Source organism: Alexandromys fortis, unplaced genomic scaffold (genome assembly GCF_014885135.2).
Source record: "Alexandromys fortis isolate MF-2015 unplaced genomic scaffold, M_Fortis_MF-2015_v1.1 scaffold_145, whole genome shotgun sequence".
Classification (NCBI taxonomy): Eukaryota; Metazoa; Chordata; class Mammalia; order Rodentia; family Cricetidae; genus Alexandromys; species Alexandromys fortis.
The window spans coordinates 139,951-160,581 of record NW_026068049.1 but is presented as its reverse complement, the minus strand read 5'-3'; the positions used below and the strand labels follow the sequence as shown (position 1 = coordinate 160,581).

Below are 20,631 nucleotides of genomic sequence, written 5' to 3'. Positions count from 1 at the left end.
CGTCTTCAAAGCAAGGGTTCCCCCACACGGTTAATAAACCCAGTGGGCCTGCATGATGCCATCAGTGCCACACTGGGACTCATGCGTGGTCATTTGGGCTGGGGATAGAGCTCAGGTGACAGAGTACCTAGCATGTTCTAAGCCCTGGGCCTGATCCCCGTACCACATAAATCCAAAGAGCCAAATTACACCCCTGTAATCCCAGCACTGGGTGAAACAGGAATGGCAGAAGTTCAAGGTCACCCACAACTTTGTAAGACACTTGTGAGGGCTTGAAGGGACTCAGCAGAAGCCTGGTTCCTCACTGCTAGGCTTGACCTCCGGAGCTTGCTAGTAGGCCAGTCTACAGTGTTTTCCACAACCCCAGTTCCTCCATGGCCACCAAACTGGGGAGCCATCAGAGGTATCTGACCTGAGAAGCTTTGCCTCCCTGGGACCCCTAAGTCAGTCTGCTGTCCCTCTACTCAGGAGGACGATTCCTCTTAGTAAACACAGCCAGATCCCTGGAGGCGGGACAGCAGCCCTATCCTGTCATGCCAGGGTAGGAAGCTTTGGAGGCTCCAGACTTCAGGCTGAGTGAAGGAGCATTGTGGAGGCTCTGGCCCTTTCTGTGTCTGACACTTGGTTCGTGTGGGAGAAAGGTGAAGAGGCTCCTCCAGCAGAGTTGGCCTCCACAGCCCAGCCACAGGGGAATTCCAGTGACTTAAGTGCTGCCTCCTTTGTTTGCTTGGGCCTTCTCCCCTCCCCCACTCCTAACCCATCTTTCTCTCCCCGCCAGAAGCTTCTGCATCCCGAAACACGCAGTCAGAATCACAAGCAGAGTCCAAGACCATAGGGTCGTGATCTGAGCACGCGAGGAGGGAGGAGTACGAAATGGGGAGGAAGGGTGCGGAGGAGGCGCCAGTCAACGCCCAGAGCCCCAGAGCAGCTGGCTCACGGCCCCGCCCCCTGGCGACTTAAGCGTCCCTAACGACCAACAGCGCCAACCGCGAGTGAGAGCAAACTCCTGGGTCCCCTGAGCAGGTGAGGTGATCTCCGGGCAAAGGGATGCTCAACTCTGGTCTCCCTATTCAGATCCCACTCATACTGGTCTAGCGCGAAAGCCCCACCAGCTCCTGCAATCCACGCGGGTCTGTGGCTCTGCAGCTATCATCTTAGCCTCATGTTTTCTGTAATGAGTGGGAGAACCTGTTCTGCGGCTACTTGAGGCCCCGTAGCTCATCCCAGTCTTGTAAAGGTGGGACTCTGCCGGCTCTGCATCCCACACAGCGACTATCTGTAAACTGATCCAGAGGCCTAAAGTTGAAGTAGAGAAAGTGGGGGACCTAAGAAGAAGAGGGTCTCCCGTTCTCAGCTGAGGTCAATGCTGCAGGTGCAGTGGCTTCCGTACCTCCCTCAAGTCCCCCATGGGCCTAGTCTCTCAGGGTTACCGAGGGGAAGAGGAGGGACGTGCTGACCTTTGAAGCTGTGTTTTCCTGCTGGGGTGGCTGAGGAAGCTCAGCTGGAGCCCTGGGGAGCTACTGCTAGTGCCCCCTTCAGTGCAGCAGATAAAGAAGCCTGAGCTGGAGGAGGAGGGCCCAGGGATTATGAACAAGATATCTCTCTGGGCCAGACCAAACCAGGGCTCTCAGAGAAACGATAGATAGATAGATAGATAGATAGATAGATAGATAGATAGATAGATAGATAGATAGATAGATAGATAGATAGATAGATAGATAAAATCTTTCTTTAGTCCCAGAAACTGGGAATTCACAACGGGAATTTGGACAAGAAAAGAGAGGTTAAGGAAGATATAAACAAAAGCCCAGGGCCCTGAAAACAGGAACCTGAGGCCTGAGAGTTCTCTTTGGGGGGACCCTGGGGGTAAAGGGTGAACTGACTGAGAAGGCAAGAGAGGTTAGTGGAGACCCCAAGGCCCCCAGCAGACCATCACAGCTACACTTTGAGAGGAACACGGGCATGGCAGGGCTCTTCACTTTCCTGCTTAGGTGACAGGAACCTCTCTGACATGGCCAGATTTTACCGGGGACTTGAGGAAGGATGGAAATGGAAATGCTGGAGATCCGAGCTTGATCCAGGTCTGTGAGCAACATGAAGAGCCAGCATGAGCAGGGCAGAAGAGTAAAACTGAGACAGTCTCTGGGCCCTGTGGGGACCTCAAGCCACGGTGTCTGCGATGATCTGGAAGTTTCTAGTGCCAATACTGAACTAGGATAAGGATGCCGGGCTTTGGAGGTGACAGCTGGGCTCCATGGTGGGAGAAAGTGGCAGAAGACCTGACTAGAGAGGGGAGCTGGGCCGCTGCAGGGGTGGCGCACACCTTTAATCCCAGCACTCGAGAGGCAGAGGCAGGAGGATCTCTGTGAATCTGAGGCCAGCCCTGTCTACAGAGCAAGTTCCAGGACAGTCAGGGCTACACAGAGAAACTCAGTCTCGAAAAAACAAAAAAAAAAAGGGGGGGGGCAGTAAGCTGCACCTCAGAGAAGTAAAAGGGCTCCCTGGACAGACACGCTCAAGAAGCGTGGCTCTCACTTGCTGGCTAGGTGACAAGAAGTTTCTTCAGCCTTCTAAGCCTCCTTTTCCTCCTGTGTTAAGTGGGGACACTGGTGTTATAATGACAAGCCTCCCCTATGACTCAGAGAGCTTAGTGAGTTTCCCATAGTGCACTGTTAGCTTCTTCTAATGTCCATGCCTTGAGTACTGGCTCTAAGCCAAGCCTGCATGAAATGCCACACCTTTTAGTATCTCAAGTGTCTACATGAGTGACAGGTGATGCCCCTGAAACTTGGTGTGGTTAAGTCCTTGCCCAAGGTCTTGCAGGTGTGAGAGGCGGAGTTAGGATATGGCAGTCTAGGGCCTGACACTTAGCTGGCCACTGTAGCGCCCCTGGTGAGCATCTGCTATTAATGCCCTGCAGTGCAATAAACCACAGCTACACACAACCAAGACTCTAAGCCCAGACCACCTGCCCACCACATACAAGCCATCCAAAATGAGGCCAACCCTAGCCAAAGTGAGAGACCATCTTTTTTATCACCTACACCAAGGCCTAGAAATCCCCAACCTTTAGAGTCGTGACCTTGTGTGGATGTCACCTTCTGTGGTTTTACATCCCTCCCCTGGTCCTGAGGACACGGAGATGGAGTTGGAGAGAGGATTGCTTTCCCTGCCAGTAGTGGTCCTGGTTGCCTGTGCTTGGTGCTGGAGACACTGCAAGGTAAAGTCCGTGGGCCATGAGACAGGCCCCACGATGAAAGTCAACTATGCAAGTCCCCACCCTCTCACTTCCCCATTCCAAGTAGGGACATCACATAGCAGACACACAAGACACACATATTTCTGGTGGCCCCAACTTCTCTGGAAGGCCAAAGAGATTCCTGCCATGGAGAAGGGAGTGCGACCTTGAGCACACTTGTAGTACTAACTCCAATGCTCTCCCCACCCCATGGCTCCCAAGGGTGACAATTTTTTAGAACAGAAGTTCTCAACCTAAAAGGGTCAAATGACCCCTTTCCAGGGGTCACCTAAGCCCATCTGCATATCAGATATTTACATTATACTTCATAACAGTAGCAAAATTAGTTATGAAGTAACAACAAAAATAATTGTATGGTTGGGGTCTTGGTCAACTGTATTACAGGGTTGCAGCATTAGGAAGGTTGAGAGCCACTCATTGCTCTACAGGGAGGTGGTCTCTGTCTCTTCTGGACCTGTCTCCCTCCTGTGAGCCTTTGGGGGTGTCTGGTTGCCCCATGGATCCCTAGCTAATGGGTTTCTGTCCATCCCTGCAGAGTCCCAGGGAAGAAGATGTCACTCAATACCACCTTGGGGCAGCCTGGCGACAGCCAGCCAGACTAAGCCCAACTAGAGAATGATGTAAGTGGCGAGCCTGTCTCTCCCTTTCCTCTGCTTTTCCCCATCTCCCTCCCTTTTTCCTTTCTCTTTTTTACTTTCAACTGGGCTTCACGTAAGGCCAGGTTGACCTCAGAGTTCCTATCTAGCTGAAGATGACCTTGAGCTTCTGATTTAGGGGTTCTCCATCTTATCCCCCAAACAGTGAGCAATGCTCAGGACCCTCTGGTCCCAAAGGAGAAATACAGGGACCTGTAAGGAGGCTGCTTGTTGAGACCTGCGTGCACCCTGATTTTCGTGGCTGCCGGTCCCCACCAGGCATGGCTCTCTGCTGCGGCAGATAAGCTCTGAATAAGTCAGGCACAGTGACTCCCAGCAGTGGGGCTCCTGTGCCTTCAAGGACAAACAGTGTCCTTCCTTCAGTCTGCCTCTACTTAGACAAATCCTAAGAAAGTCTCTGATTGGCTGACTTTAGGAAGCCATGCCCATCACTCGCTGGAGCCAATAGGATACTCTTCAAAATCTATTATTAGAAGCAAACAGGGCAGACCCAAAGCAGCTACCTGCCTAAGGCAGACCTGGCACTGGGTTTGGGGATGCAGATCCAAGATGCAGAGCTCTGCTGTAGATTGGGGCACAGGGTTAGGGGACATAGGGGTCTTGGGGTGCTGAGGCTCCAGCTGAGGGGTTGGTGGGGTGAGGTGGGGGTGAAAAAGTGGTGATTTAACTAGTCAGGTATGGAAGTTTGCCTCTTTCCTAGGAGAAGAGGGTAAGAAGGGCATCCCAAGTTTAAGGAATGGCTCGAGCTAAAGCCCGACTAGACTTCAGTGTCCTGGATGAGCGCAGACTTCATTTCAGAGAGCCACCAGTCATGGCAGAAGGCCCTTGTCCTCTGAGGGGCTGAGGGAGCTGACTTGTGTCCTCGGACAATGGTGGGCCACTGAAGAGGCCGGCCACCATAGCTGTGCAGGGCTGTCTGTGAGGGGACCAGCCTGGATGCCAGGGCCAGGTGCCGAGCAGCCGGAGCGCTGTGTGACAGCCACAAACTGAGGAGAAAGAGAACTAAGAGGGCACAGGCCGGTACCTGTGTGGCCTGCAGGAGAGGCTGGCTCCCTACTTTCAGCTCCATCTTCTGTGTAGGTTGAGTCTGAGGGACTCAGATGGAAGCCTCAGGACCTGAGTGTGAAACTCAAAGGAGATTGGAGAGTGGTGGACAGAACCATGGACAGTGCCTGACGAAGGGTCTGCAGGCATCCTGGAAACGGTGGAGAGACGTTGGCTCAGAGGTCCAGAGCACTGGCTGCTCCTCCAGAGGGCTCACAAATGCTATAAATCCAGTTCCAGGAGATCCAGTGTCCTCTTCTGGCCTTCGCAGGCACCAGGCATGCATGCGGTACACAGACATACATTCAGGCAAACACTTAAAAAAAAAAAGATGGCGCAAGAGGCAGAGGAAGAGGTGGGAGTGTCACAGCCAGGGGATTGTTTTCTCACTGTTCTACCAATGGTCCTTTGATGTATTACCAGTAGATCGTTTTTCTTTCTCTTAAAGAGTAGTTTTTATTTATGTATATTGGTGCTGTGCCTGCATGTGTGTCTGTGTAAGGGTGTCAAAACCCCTAGAACTGAAAATATAGACAGTTGTGAGCTGCCATGTGGGTGCTGGGACTTGAACCCCGGTCCTCTAGAAAAGCAGCCAGTGTTCTTGACCGCTGAGCCGTCTCTCCAGCCCCCTTGCTTTATTTTTAACTGTGCATCTTTGTGTGGGTATGTACACTTGAGTGCAGGTACCCTCTGAAGCTAAATGTGCTTGTGTTTTATCCCCCTGGAGCTGGAGCTGGTTACAAGCTGCCTACGTGGGTTCTGGGAACTGAACTCAAGCCCTCTGCAAGAGCAGCGTACACCAACTCCTGTTTCTGAAATAGTTTTTCAAAATAGATTTTTTGTTGTTGTTGTTGATTTGTTTGTGACATGTAGCCCAAGGATGACTTTGAATTTCTGATCGTCCTGACTCTACCTCCTAAGTGCTGGGGTTACAGATGTGTACCACGAAGCCAGTTTAAACAGGATCAAACCCAGGGCTTCCAAAATGCTAGGCAGACACTCTACCAACTGCGCTACGCCCCCAGTCCTCAAAATAGATGTTTGAAAACACATGGGACTAGAATCTCTACAGATGAACTCTCTGTTTGGTTATTTGATTTTATTTCTTATTTTTGGCAGTACTAGGGTTTGAGCCCATGGCTTCACACATGTTAGGCAAATGTTCTATCGCTAAGCTGAGTCTTACTAAATTGCCCAGACCGACCTTGAATTTTTAATCTTTCTCCCTCGGCCTCCTTGCAGCAGGGGTTACAGGCCTGCACCACCGGACCCAGCTGTGCCTGGTAATCACTTTCCGTTAAAAGATCTCTTCATAGCCAAGGTAGTGCGGGTTTGTAATTCCAACTGCTGGGGAGGTGTCCACAGGGAGAGGGGAAGCTCAAAGTCTGCCCAGGTGACAGAGTGAGTTCAAGAATAAAAAATAAAGCCAGGCAGTGGTGGCACATACCTTTAATCCCAGCACTTGGGAGGCATAGGCAGGTGGATCTCTGCAAGTTTGAGGCCAGCCTGGTCTATACAATAAGTTCTAGGATAGCCAGGGTTACACAGAGAAACCCTGTCTCAAAAAAGGAAAAAAGAAGGTCGATGCCTTTAATCCAAGAACCCAGGAGGCAAAGGTAGGCAGAGCTGTGTGAATTCAAGGCCAGCCTGGTCTACACAGTGAGTTCCAGACACCCAGAGCCACAAAGTGAGACCCTGTCTCAAAACAATTAAAAATAAAAAACCAGAAGACATCAGACCCAGGGCACGGGTACTTGTGTAAACATGGAAGGCTGGCAGGGGCTCTTGTTATGTCTGCTGAACCTGCAGTAGCTCTGGGGGTGGGGGCTCTACCCCTTCTCCTGAGAGATTTGTCAGCATCATGCGCTGCTCTGTGACCTCTGCCAGAGGCAGACTACAAACACAAAACAGCAGCAAAAGCAACCAGAGCTAGACCTAAGGAAGAACTGCCTGATACCCAGAGCTAGACCTAAGGAAGAACTGTCTGATACCCAGAGTAAAAGACAGCAGCACTGAGGGGCTCGCAGCTGGCCCCAGCTGGGATGCGGCCTCCTAGGAAGAAGGAGCAGGACCATGCCCCAGGCTAGTGGGACTGGTGGCAGGTGAATAATGCCCGAGACCCCAGCTCTAAAGCCACACCTACCAGGAACTTGGGCTTTCCTGCCAAGCTTGCTCCTGGGTCCCTGTGTGGCCCACAGGTATCCTAGGGAATCATGTGATGTTTAGGCCTAGAAGTCAGGAGTCCAGACGCAGGCCTGGCAGGAGGGGCCTAACCTGTTGCCTCTGAGCCCCTTCCAGCCTCTAACTCCCAAGTCACCGCTGACCCCTTGCCCTTCACCTCTTTTGTAGAGATAGGGACAAGTCTCAGAAACCTGGCATCCATTTGAGGCCGCATCTCGGTGCTCTAGACAGAAATCTTCACAGAGGTCTACATAGGAAGACATTATTATTCCATTTTACAGATAAGGGAAGGGAAGAAATTGAAGTCCAAATAGGTTATGCAGTTTGGCTAAGGTCACATAGCAAGTCAGAAACCGTGTAAATGGTACCCACTTTCAGCTCTGTCCTTTTTTCTTTTGAGAGTCACAAATAATCTCAAACTCACAGAGATCCACCTGCCTCTGCCTTCCAAGTGCTGGGATTAAAGGCTTTAGTTGAAGATGGACACGGTTTGTGAATTTGCATTTGATTTGCATACAGGGTGACACAATGCATAAATATCTTCCCTGCAGGGCCCCTTTCCCCGGGCTTTTCCTCCTCTAGCTGCCTGGCAGGCTAGGGAGTACCATCTGGTCCCTCCCTCTGCCAAGGACACCTTTGCTGGAGCAGGGTGCTCCCTCTCACCGCCACACTCCATGTGGCACAAAGGAAAACTCTCCAGGATGGGCTGAGGGCCAGACACCCCTGTACTGCCTTCAGGTCACCGGCAGGGTGCCTGCAGCAGGAAGGTCCCCCAGACCCAGACAGCGTCCTTGGTCTTCTGTCTTCGGGCCCATATTTAGCTGCCTTCTTGCCTCCCACGCCTGCCTGCCACCGTCTGGTACGAGGGAGACTGAAGAAGGAGCCGGCTGCGAGTGAGGGGTGTGAGGAGAGGCACCTACACTCTGGTCAGGCTTGTGTCTTCTCATCCCCTTCTGAATGGAGGCCACAGGCTCAAATTTGATGTAAACACAAAGGGACCTGTTCTTCCTGTTCAAAACCTTTACTCAGAGGTTTGAAGAGATGGCCCAGCTGTTAAGAGGGCTTGTTGACTGGTCTTCCAGAGGACCCACGTCGGGGCCAGTGCTGGGTCACACCCAAACTCAAGCCCCAGGGGAACTGACACCCGCTCTGGCTCCATGGGCATCCATATGTACTCACACCCTTATGTGTAGACACAGATAGACACTTGATAAGTTAAAATATAAAAACAAACTACACAGATTACGCATTTAAATGATAATATTTTGGGCACGCTGGGTTAATTATAAAATTAATTTCACCTGTTTTGGGGTTTTTGTTGTTTTGTTTGTTTTGGTTTTTTGTAGGTTTTTGTTTTGGTTTTGGGTTTTGTTTTGTTGTTTAAAGCTGGGGGTGCTAGGCAAGCTCGGCTGTGAAGCCACACCCCCAGCTCTACTTAAGCCTTCATTTCTTCCATATTTAAAAAGTTTTGGTCACTGGTAGTGGCACACACCTTTAATCCAGCACTCAGGAGGCAGAGGCAGGAGGATCTCTGTGAGTTCAAGGCCAGCCTGGTCTACAAGAACCTGTTCCAGGATAGCTGGGGCTACATGGAAAATGAAACAACATAAAAATTGTTATATATGTATTTTACCTGCATGCTGTCCATGCACCACGTTTGCCAAGTGCCCTTGGAAGACAGGGAAAGGGTTTATCCCTTAGTTCTGGAGTTACAGAAGGTTGTAAGCCACCATGTGGGTGCTGGGAATCAAACCCAAGTCTACTGGAAGAGCAGCCAGTGCTCTTAACTGCTGAACCATATCTCCAGCCCCTCTGTTTACTCTTTAAATGTGGATGCTAGGAAGTTTAAAGACAGTTCCTGGGGGTGTGATTGAGTTGGCAGAGCTTGCCTGACGTAAGCAGAAAGTCCTGGGTTCCATCCCAGTGCTAGTCTCACTGGATGTGATGACGTGACCCTGGGTATGACGACGTATGACTCCACTGGTGAAGTAACCCTGGATGTGATGATGTATGACCACACTGATGATGTAACCCTGGATGCGATGACGTATGACTACACTGATGACATGACCCTGGGTATGACAGCGTATGACCACACTGATGACGTAACCCTGGATGCGATGACGTATGACCACATTGATGATGTAACCTTGGGTAGGATGACGTATGACTACACACTGATGATGTAACCCTGGGTGTGATGATGTATAACTACACTGATGACATGACCCCAGTGTTTGGGAGGTACAGACAGAAGAATCAGCAGTCCAAGGCCATCTTCTTCTACATAGCAACTTGGAGGCCAGCATTGGAAACCTGGAACCTTGCCTCAAAATAAATAAAAATAAAGAGAAGTAGTACATGAGGCCTGCACCCAACACTGTTGGCCAGTGTTCTCAGTCACGTCACCAGGAACAGGGAGCTAGACAGTTGCTCGCTACAGCTCTCTCCTCTGGCCCTCTGTATCCTCCCTCCTGCTCACCCTTAGAGGGGCAGTACAGGAACAATCCACAACATGACTGGACCGGAGAGGTGTCTCACTGGTTAAGAGCACTTACTGCAGAGGAACTGAATTCAGTTCTCAGCCTCAGGACCATGTCAGTTGCTCACAGCTCCTGCAACTTCAGTGACAGGGGAATCCAATGCTAGCCTTGGTGCACACATGTGCAGCACGCATGCACACACACACTTTAAACAATAAAAATACGCGCTGGGCGGTGGTGGTTCACGCCTTTAATCCCAGCACTCAGGAGGCAGAGGCAGGCGGATCTCTGGGAGTTTGAGGCCAGCCTGGTCTACAAGAGCTAGTTCCAGGACAGGAACCAAAAGCTACGGAGAAACCCTGTCTCAAAAATCAAAAAAAAAAATATGTTCCCTTTTGTTCAGTATTCAGTGACCTCTCTGTGCTTTGTTACCCATCAGGGGGAAAAATGATGAAAATAATGAGTTCTTGTCTCCAAAACATTTTTTATTTATTTTAATTTTATGTGCATTGGTATTTTTTGTATATGTATGTTTATGTGAGGGTGTCAGATCCCCTGGAACTGGAGTCACAGATGGCTGTGAACCGCCATAGGGGTGCTGAGAATTGAACCAGGGTCCTCTGGAAGAGCCGCCAGCGCTCTTAACTGCACTTAATTGCTCAGAGCCATCTCTCCTTCTCCCCCGCTCCCACTTTTTGTGATAAATGAGTCAATATCCAAAATGAATACCAGAGTACAGGAATGACTTAATGCCTAGTAACTATCATCTAAACTTTGGAGCTGTTCCTTGCACACACTGCGGCCCTTTGAATACATTATTTTCATCAACTCCTCTAATAATCCTATAGATAGCTATGGCCCTCACTTCACAGTGGGGCATCATCTGAAATCAAGAACATTTGCTCACTTGCCCAAAGCCACACTGCCAGTCTCGAGATTCTCATGTGTCTACTCCCCTCCAGAAACTGCCACGTAAGCACCACTCTGTGCCACTTAAACCCCCCCCCAAGTAACACTGTCCCCGCTTCCTTTTGCTCAAGCTATGACCCCCATCTTGTATCCTGCCTGCATCAAGGATCTTCCAGTTTAAGAAATTTCCTGTAACAAGTTGCCAAAGGGCTTCCTGCCCTTGCCTCATCCGCAGCCGACATGCAGGACAGCCCGTCAGCAACATCTGGCCCCAGGACTCACAGCCAGTCTGCGTTCAACCTCCAGCACCAGGCCTCCACTGCAGGTGGTGCCAGCTCAGGGGCGTCACCCTTAAAGACTTCCCCAAACCCTGCCCCAATCCACCTGAAGCCCAAGACCACAAATGTACGGCGCATGCGCCGGATCATCTCCGAGGACGCAGAGTGGACTCTGGCCATTGTACCACTCCTTACAGAACTCTGCATTCAACATATTGTCAAGAACTTCCAGAGTGAGTTCATCTGCCCTGGGCTGGAGGAGGGGGGACCATCATACCCAGGCCTGGAAGCACTCTCAAATTCACTCCCATCCAGTACCAGTGGTGTCTCCTGCTGTCCCCCCCCCACACACACCCCTCACACACATACACACACACACCCCTCACACACATACACACACACAGTGTGCCCTCTGTGCTTTTGTTCTTCTCTATTCATGTCTGCTCTCTCCTGCAAGTTCAGTCTTAGCCACATCCTCTTTTCCTTCTCCAGGAAGCTTCTGGTTCTCGTCTCCCATCTGCTCGAGTCTTCCAAGACACAGATGGGTTCCTGGTGTACTTTTCCCAGAGAAAAGTAGCGGCCCTCTCCTATTCTATGGGACAAGGGCTTCCTGAGGCCTGGCCACCTAATGCAACACGTTCCTCTGCTGTTTATTGGCCATGTGCCCCAGCAAGCTAAATATGAACTCCAAGAGGCCAGGGCCAAGTCTGTTTGTTTCTCTCTCTCTCTCTCTCTCTGAAAAGGTTTCTCTGTGTAATAGCTCTGGCTGTACTGGAACTAGAATTGTAGACCAGGCTGACCTTGAACTCACTGAGATCCACCTGCCTCTGCCTTCTGAGTGTTGAGATTAAAGGCACACACCACCACTCCCTGGCCGTTTTTAAAATATGTTGGTGTGTGAGAGAGAGAAAGGGAGGCGGGGGTGGGAGGGCACTCACCACAGAGCACAGCGCAGGTGTGGAGATCAGAAGACAGCCTTGCGCAGTCAGCTCTCTCCCTCCACCTCTGTGTGAGTTCTGGGGTGGACTGCGGGCCCCCGGTTCTCTCAGTAAGCATTGTTTACTCACTGACCCATCTTCCTGGCCCCATGTTTCCCTCATTTTTCCCAGAATCATTTGGCACATAGTAGGTGTTAGAGTAGATGTAGTTATTCTGAAATGAATGATTGGAGTCAGTCCCAGAAGTCAGCTGTCTCTCCCAAAAGACTAGATAAGATACTTGTGTCTGGCCCTGAGATTCTGTCCATTCTTCTCCAGGGGAGTTAGTGTGAGACCAGATACTGCCTGGTGCAATGGCCAGCAGACAAGAGAACCCTAGAGAGTGTCTGTTTAAGAGACTGTTTTTCCTCTCAGAGCAAAGTTTCCAAGAGCACAAAGGACCTTCCATTTCCTCAGTGTCCCTGGGCAGGACAGCCCAGGGTGCCATGCTGTGACATTCCCAGCCCTGTGGCTGAACTCTGTTTTTCTTCCTTCATCCCCAAAGACAACCCTATCCTGAAGCAGCTGCTCCCAGAGCACCAAAAGAAGGTCTTGAGCCACCTGCCCCATGACCTGCCACTGACGGTGACCGCCAACTTGATCGATGACGAGAACTATTGGCACCGCTGCTGCATCAAGCGCTGGCCCGTGTGCCACGTGGCCAAGCATGGTGGGAGCTGGAAGCGTATGTTCTTTGAGAGACACCTGGAGAACCTGCTGAAGCTCTTCATCCCGGGCACCACGGACCCCAATGTGATCCTGGACCTGCTGCCCCTCTGCAGGAACTACGTGCGCCGCATCCAAGTGGATCAATTCCTCCCACCTGTGAGGCTGCCAACCCCGCCCCAGGCTGAGGAACAGTCCGACTCTGGCAGTGAGGGAGAGGGGAATGAGCCGGAGAAGGACCACTACCAGCTGGAGAGTCTGGTGGCTGGCCTCAAGCACCTGGAGGAGCTGGACCTGGTGTACGGCGTCAAAGACTGTGGCATGAACTTCGAGTGGAACCTCTTCCTCTTCACCTTTCGAGATTGCCACTCTCTGGCAGCCACCATCAAAGCTTGCCACACCCTCAAGGTACCACCCCCCCCAATTCTTCTTCCTTCCTTCTCAGTACCCCTAGGACTGCTTCTCCCCACCTCTTCCCCTCCTACCATCTTCTCCCATTTCATTCTCATCCATCAATAGAGAAGATTGTTTAGATGTTTGGGTTTTTGGAAACAATGTTTGGGGTTATTTTTTGAGACAGGGTCTCATATAGCTTAGGCTGGCCTGGAACTCGCTGGTAGCTGAAAATAACCTTGAATTTCTTATCCTCCTGCCTCCACTGTACATAACACACACATGCACATTAGTAACACAAACACACCCAAGTGTGGGGATTACAGGCACATACCACGCTGGGTCTATGTGATGCTGAGGACTGATCAAAGTGAAAACTGCCTGGGATGAGGGTGCCGCTCAGAGACAAGGGGTGTTCTTAGCATGTGTGAGGCCCTGGGTCTGGCCCCTGCTGCTGGCGAAAGTTTAAAAGCACTATTACAGCAGGATAGCTCGTTGTCACTCATTTGTCTTGTCACTGTGGTTAAAATGTCTCACAGATGCAACTTAAAGAGGGAAGCAATTGTTTGGCTACCATTCCAAAGACATGGTTCATCATGACAGGGAAGCCATGGTGGCAAGGGCTTGGGGAACTGGTGAGGCCGAGAGCATGGAGTAGTGGTGCTCAACCTTCTCCTTTGTATTCACTCCAGGACCCCACCCACAGTTAAAGTTTAACTAGATAAACTGGACCATGATGGTGCATGCCTTTGATCCCAGCACTCAAGAGGCAGAGGTAGAGGGAGATCTGTAAGTCTGAGGCCAGCCTGGTTTACAGAGTGAGTTCCAGGTCAGCCAAAGCTACACAGAGAAGCCCTGTCTCAAAGGGGAAAAGGGGAAGGAGTCCAACGAGGTAATTTAGCTAGCTATTTAACAAGATAATCCCCCAAAGAGATGCCTAGAGGTTCATCTCTGGGTTAGTCTAGATCTTGTCAAGTTGGTGATATTAACGAACACACTGGTTATATTGAGAATTTCAGACATCAAGTATGCCCCTTGTCATGTTTGGGCTACACATCCAAACACTGTGGCTTTTATCTGAAATCCGGATTTAACTGGACGTCCTGTGTTTCTATTTGTGAAATCTGGCAGTCGTAGCCTAGCTGCAACTGCACATTTATATCACTGCTCATCAGTGCCTTTCATCCCACCAGACTGCTCGCTCCACGGGGCACAAATGGTGCAATTTTGCTTCTTTCTGCATCTTCAGCACCTGGGACAGGGCCTGATGCTGTCAGTCTGAGGGCTGGCTGCAAAGCTGGGGAGCTGAGGACTTTGACTTTTTTCCAAGGTTTTCACGGAGCCCAGCAGCTGATGTTGCTTCCCCACCGTGATGAACCATACCTTTGGAACTGCAGCCCGATAACCACTTCCTTCCTTCACTTACCTTTGTCAGGATGTTATCACAGCAACAAGACCTGTAGCGACGTGTAACATGTAACGTGCTCAGTCTGGGGCTGGAAATCAGAGCCCATACTTAGCGGGCATGAGTCTCGGGATCCAATTCCCAGCACCAAAATATAAGAATACAAAAATTGGGATACGGGTGGGGCCCAGTTGCTAGAGTGCTTGCCTTGCATGCACGATGCCCTGGGTTGGATCACCGGCTCTGCATGAACCAAGTGTGGTATAACATGCCTGTAATACCAGCACTCCACAGTTGGAGACAGGAAGGTTGAAAGGTCAAGGCTATTCCTGGCTACATGGTGAAGTGGAGACCATCCTGAACTACAGGAAATCCTGTCCCCCAGAAAATAAAGAGGTGGCTCAGTGGTCACGAGTACATGCTGCTCTAGTGGAAGACACGGTTTCAATTCCCAGCACCTACATGAGCTCACAACTGCCCGTAACTCCAACTCTGGAGGCTTTGGAGGCTCTGACTTTCTTCCTGCCTCCCACACACCCACACAAAGACACACACGAGTAACACACTTAAAAATATTCTTTTAATAAGACAGAAGACATGAAGGAGAGGGGGAGAGAGAGAAGCATAGTTGGCTTAAATCCTGGCGGCCGAAAGGACTCGCAGACCACACGGTGCAAGTATGAGTATTTCCCCTGCACTAGTGGTGGGGAAGCAGGGAGAAGGGAGCAAGCAAAGCACTCTTGCAAGAACTTGGTTCCCGAGAGAGCCTCCCCGGTCTCTTCCAGGGTGGTGTCCCTTGTGACCTAGCTGCATTTTATCAGGCTGCATCTCACAGCATCACAGAGGGGACCACCAAGCTTTAGCACAGGGATCTTTGTGGGGGTGGGCAAGGACGCTGTCTACCTCATCCAAAGTAAAGTGCCATCCAAGGGTACTGGACTGTGCATATGGAAAAAAGCCACTGTGCTTACGAAAGAGAATGGCCTGGACAGAGCCACAGTAGACATGGCTGGTCACCTAGAAGACCATTGCAAGTGCAGATAAAGTTGAGGGTTGGGGCTGGAAGTAGGACGCGGCTGGCAGGGCACTTGTCTAGCATGCACCTCATAAGCCAGGTGTGGCGGCCTGCACCTGTGATCTCAGCAGAAGCATGCAGAAGCAGGAGGATCAGAAGCTAAAGGGTTGTCCTTGGCTATACAGCAAGTCCAAGGCCAGCCTGGGCTATGTAAGACTCTTCTGGTGCCCTTTATGTTGCTGTGATAAAAACACTCTGAGCAAAACAACTTAGGGGAGAAAAGGGATCTGGCTTCCACTCCCAGGTCACAGTCCCCACTGAAGGGAATCAAGGCAGGGACGTGAAGGAAGGCCTGCTTGCTGTTCCGCATAGCACTGCCTCTAACCAAGGAACTTTCTCACAGCCAAAGAAGTCCATCACGAAGTGACAGGTGACTGCTGCTTGTGAGCTGGCCCGGAGACCAGCTTTTACTCCGCTGGCTTTCTTTTTTTAGGTTTATTTTTATTATTATGAATTATATGTACGAGAGGGTACATTCACATGAGTTCAGATTCACTGAGAACTATAGAGGGCCTCAGAATCCCCGGAGCTGGACTTATTGACCACTTAATGTGGGTAGGAGAAACTGAACTCTGGTCTTCTCCAAGAGCAGTGCCAGTTCTGACCCACTGGAGCTAGCTCTCCTGCCTCTCAACCAGCTTCCTCATACAGCTTAGGACTCCCTGCCTAGGAATGGTGCTGCCCACGGTGGGCTGGGCCCTCCTGCATCAGTAGCCATCAAGACAGAGCCACACAGGCGTTCTCCCAGCCCATCTGATCTAGGTCCTCTAGTGAGGATCTCTTCTCAGATGACTCTAAGCGGTGTCCCCGTCCCCTCCCCTTCCAAATGAGGTTAGTCAGAGCCACCGTCATATCAGAAAAGATGAATGAAGCAAAGAATCTGGAGAGATACACAGTCAGATCGCCTGCCATTGTGAGGTAAGGAAGATGGACACAAGAAGGAAGACACAGAGGTGTCGAGGCCCCTTCTCTTGAGACCAGCTGCTGTAGGAATCACTGGCGGACAAGGGATAAAAGAGGAGGACCTTTCTGGGGAAAGCATGAGTTTCAACTTGAGGTGGCCCAAAGCAGAGATCATCTTGATAGCGGCACAGGGGATGTGATGCTGGGAGGAGGAGTCTAAATTGAGCTGTCTTAGGTGTGACATTGCATTTGGATGGAGTCTTACAAGGAAGAGCCAAAGGGAAGCCTAGCATGTGATAGTGGAGAAAAGAGGGAGGAGTAGAGAGGACATGGCATGTGTCACAGATCCCAGACAGAGGCACGTTTCAAGCAGCAGGAGTGAGCCATAGGGTGGGATGGAGGTCCCTGGGAGGGTGGTACTTCATTGGGCGCCAGAAGCTGGGCAGCTGTGGATATGGAGGAAGTGGGAAGTGAGGGAGAAGGTGGCTGTGATCTTCTTGTGAAGTGGGGAGCAGAGCTGGAATAGATGAGGATCCGGGTCTCTGGAGAAGAAATTGCATGTACTTTATGCTGAATCTGTCAGCAAGACAATCATCAGTTATATATAGTAGAGAGGCGCGCGGCTCAGCTGGGACTGAGACCTGACATGGGGCAGTTGGTTGGCATGTGGTGGATTGCTGTAGCAGGTCCTGTTTAGTGGCCAGGAGAAGAGAAGAGAGGCCATCAGTGGAAAGGGAGCATGTGGGGACGCTAGCATGTGAGGAGGCAGGAAAGGCTGAACTCGTCACAGATTATAAGAGAATTTGTTGTCCAGAGAAACACAGTTGGATTGGCACACCACACTGCAAGGTTCTGTGATGCCAATCAGTGCCATAGGGGAGCTTTTCCGCTGTCAGTAGCCTGGTCAGAAGAATGCAGAAAGCATAGACTGGGCTGGCCACGGTGACACCCTCCCCCACTGCCACCTGCCACCAATTCTGTATCGTTGGGTAGATCCTCCTCCTGTTTAAAAGCCAGGCAGGTGGCCAATACCAAGTGTTGAGCCTCCAGTCACCGTGTATCCTCCTTCTCTGCCAGCACATGGCAGTTAGGTAGTCCAGGCTATCCCAGACTGGCAGATGCTGTCACGCTCCTACCTGCCCACAGGTCTTCAGGTTGACCCGAAGCAAGGTGGATGATGACAAGGCACGCATCCTAATCCGGAGCCTGCTGGACCACCCAGCCCTCGAGGAGCTGGACTTGTCCCACAACCTCATTGGAGACCGCGGCGCGCGAGCAGCGGCCAAGTTGCTGAGCCACAGTCGCCTGCGAGTGCTCAACCTCGCCAATAACCAAGTGCGGGCGCCTGGTGCTCAGTCGCTGGCTCACGCCCTGGCACACAACACCAACCTTGTCTCCCTCAACCTCCACCTCAACTGCATCGAGGACGAGGGTGGCCAAGCAATTGCCCATGCCCTGGAGACCAACAAGTGCCTCACCACGCTGCACCTCGGAGGCAATGAGCTGTCTGAGCCCACAGCCACACTCCTGTCCCAGGTGCTCACCGTCAACACCACGCTCATCAGCCTCAACCTCTCCTGCAACCACATCGGGCTGGTGAGTCATGGCTTCTGGTGCAGGCGAGCACGGGGTGGGATCCAGTTACCGTAGACCCTTGCAGGAAAGCGTTAGACTGTGCGGTGGACTGCATAGAGACTGTGTTCTCGCCTGTCATCTGCACTCCAGCGTCCATTTCCTCCTTTCATTTTCATGTGTCTGCAGTATACATGCATGCATACCTTGTTTTTGCATGTATGAGCCTCTGCTCATGTGTGCATGCATGTGGACATGCAAAGTTGAGGTCAAGGATCATCCTCAATTGCTCTTCCGCCTTATTCACCGAGGCAGGGTCTCTCGAGCAAACCCAGAGCTCTCTGAAATGACTGGTTTTGCTTGCTAGCTTGCTCTTAAGGTCCCCTGAATCCCCCTGGAATTACAAGTGGGCTGCTATGCCCACTCAGCATTTCTATGGGTTCTGGAGACCCTAATTCCAGTTCTCACGCTGGCCCACGAGTGTTTTCCCCACTGAGACAACCTCCCAAACCCATGTCCCAAACAGATGGGCTACATGTGGCTTTGCAAAAGGTAACCCATCTTTGTGTGTGTGTGTGTGTGTGTGTGTGTGTGCACGTGATCCTGGGATGTAATAAAAAATGATCCCGGGCCGTAATAAAAAATGATCCCTCTGCCTCTCTCCTCCCCAGGATGGTGGGAAACAGCTCCTGGAAGGCATGTCAGACAACAAGACCATCCTGGAGTTTGACTTGCGTCTGTCAGATGTATCCCAGGAGAGCGAGTACCTCATTGGCCAGGTTCTGCATGCCAACCGAGAGGCCACCCGCCAGCGGAGCCTGAGTCCTGGCTACTTCATGGCATCCATCACTAACAACAGTACTGAGAATTCCGTAGGCTAAGATGGGGGGACAGGGCTTGAACAGTGATCTGATGGGTCCCTGTAACAGCCATCCCTTCATCTCACACCCTTGCTATGCCTGTCCCTGGGTCTGGGGAGAAGAGGGGATCGCGAATCTCCTTAAGTTTGTATGCATGAAGATGCTGAGGTAGGGAAGGGAGCCTAAGGATAAAGAGAGGGTAAGCTAACTCCTGCACCCGGAAGAGGCCATTACTAGACCTGCATAAATGATCAGCTTCCAGGAACAGGGAAGGCAAAGGATTCTAAAGAGAGTCTCCCTGCCCAAATTCTTCATGAACGCCATCTACCCCAACTCGGCCCACCCCTTCCCTTTCTGCTAAGCAGACCCTAGAGCTCTGATCTCAGTCTACACACACACACACACAGAGAGAGAGAGAGAGAGAGAGAGAGAGAGAGAGAGAGAGAGAGAGAGAGCCTGTCTCTCTCTGCTCTCCTACCCTGCCTGAAGATGCCACCTGCCTGTCACCATCCTGGTGTGCCCCACTTCTACACCTTGCATCATCGGTAATTCTCAAGCTGGGAAGGGGTAACAAGTGAGAGGGGCTTAGACAGAGACCTTCTACCAAGGACAGGGAATAAGCATCACTCCGAGGAGGGGATCAGTGAGTCATCCACACTTTTATTATCCACCAGTGTGATTTGTACAATCTTTGCGCTTGGAATTCCATGACAAAAAGGCCACAGTGTGATGCACCCAATTTGACAGAACTCTTCTGTCTTCTCCCGAGCCAGGCCCAGCCCACCCCACAAGCCCTTATCCTCAGGACATACAGTCTTCCAGGTACCCTCCACGAGTCCCTGTCTCGCTGGGACTGCCCACCCTGGGGCTACCCCCGTAGGAACCACACCAGCCTATGGATCCGTGAGAGGATCTGATCGACCCATTCAGGCCAAGGCCCTTATATCACAACTTTCCTCGAGCTGAGTGGCCCAGAGCCCACCTCACCAAAAGATGGCTGACTGAACTGCAGCTACAATCCAGGAGGGCCAGCACTCCAGGGACTCTTTGCAACAAGCAGACACAGAACAGAGCACCAGAGGGGACTTGGGAGTGACCATGTGTGTGCCTGTCCGGGCAACCCAGAGCCATCTGTGCCTGACACCCTCTTGACAGTTCCAGAGTGCAAACATGTAGGTGTGAGGGTGTGTGTGTGTCTGTGTGTGTGTAGCCACAGCTGCTAGCAGAGGTTCTAATTAGAGAAACAAGAACATTCAGTGTAAAGTTTAATTTTAGAGATTAATTAATTTTCTGGTTTTCATTTTTCCTGGCAATCAATAAAGCTACCAAGAAAAGAGACCAAAGAATTGCTTTCTCTCTAAGTCTGTGCGTGTGTGGGAGGTGAGGCTGTCTGTATGAAAAGACCTAGGCAGAAATGGTCAGGCAGAAATAATAACAGGGCTTCCCCTCCTCCTCTCCCAAGGCCAAGCTCTGTCTCTGGACCCAGCGTGACAGAGACTGAGCCAAGTCCTTCCCTCCCTGGAGCTGTGAGGTACCCAGGCTGACCCTAAATGAGAACAAGACATTCAGGTGCCAGCTGGCCAAGAACTGGGGCCCAAGGCCACAGCTCCCCCACCACCTGTGCTTCAGCAGATGCCTTGCTCAAGCGAAAGCGGGGTGCTCCAACAGCCAAGCTACCCCCACACAGGGACAAACTCAGACTCGGGGTCCTAGAGGGTTCAGTGTTGGTAGGCCAGTGGACATTGCTGTCCAGGAATCCTGGTGGGCAGCTACGCTGATTCTGTCTGCCCAGACCTCTCCTTCTCTGCCACCCCTCCCTCCTCACCCAACCATCTCTGTATGGCTAGAAAGTACAACCCCCATCTGAACCATAGATCACGGCATCCCCACAACTTGGGTTTCCCACATCCCCCTGTGAAGAAGGGACAGGGAGCCAGAAGAGATGTTGCATAGGTAGGGGCCACTCCCAT

At 51.4% G+C, this 20,631-nt stretch overlaps 1 protein-coding gene across 2 annotated transcripts; it reads left to right on the top strand.

Moving 5' to 3' along the window:
* The first annotated feature begins 977 nt into the window (after positions 1 to 977).
* Positions 978 to 18,692, top strand: Tcte1 (t-complex-associated-testis-expressed 1). 2 transcript variants are annotated; one of them, XM_050119389.1, is made up of 6 exons: positions 988 to 1,023; positions 3,795 to 3,879; positions 10,664 to 11,043; positions 12,293 to 12,861; positions 17,376 to 17,825; positions 18,473 to 18,692. In XM_050119389.1, the coding sequence occupies exons 3-6, from the start codon at positions 10,773 to 10,775 to the stop codon at positions 18,680 to 18,682; spliced, it is 1,500 nt and encodes a 499-aa protein (XP_049975346.1). In that variant the 5' UTR covers positions 988 to 1,023; positions 3,795 to 3,879; positions 10,664 to 10,772; the 3' UTR covers positions 18,683 to 18,692. The 2 variants fall into 2 exon arrangements, with proteins under 2 accessions (XP_049975347.1, XP_049975346.1); XM_050119390.1 differs by lacking the exon at positions 3,795 to 3,879 and having other exon boundaries at positions 978 to 1,023.
* The last annotated feature ends 1,939 nt before the right edge of the window (positions 18,693 to 20,631 follow it).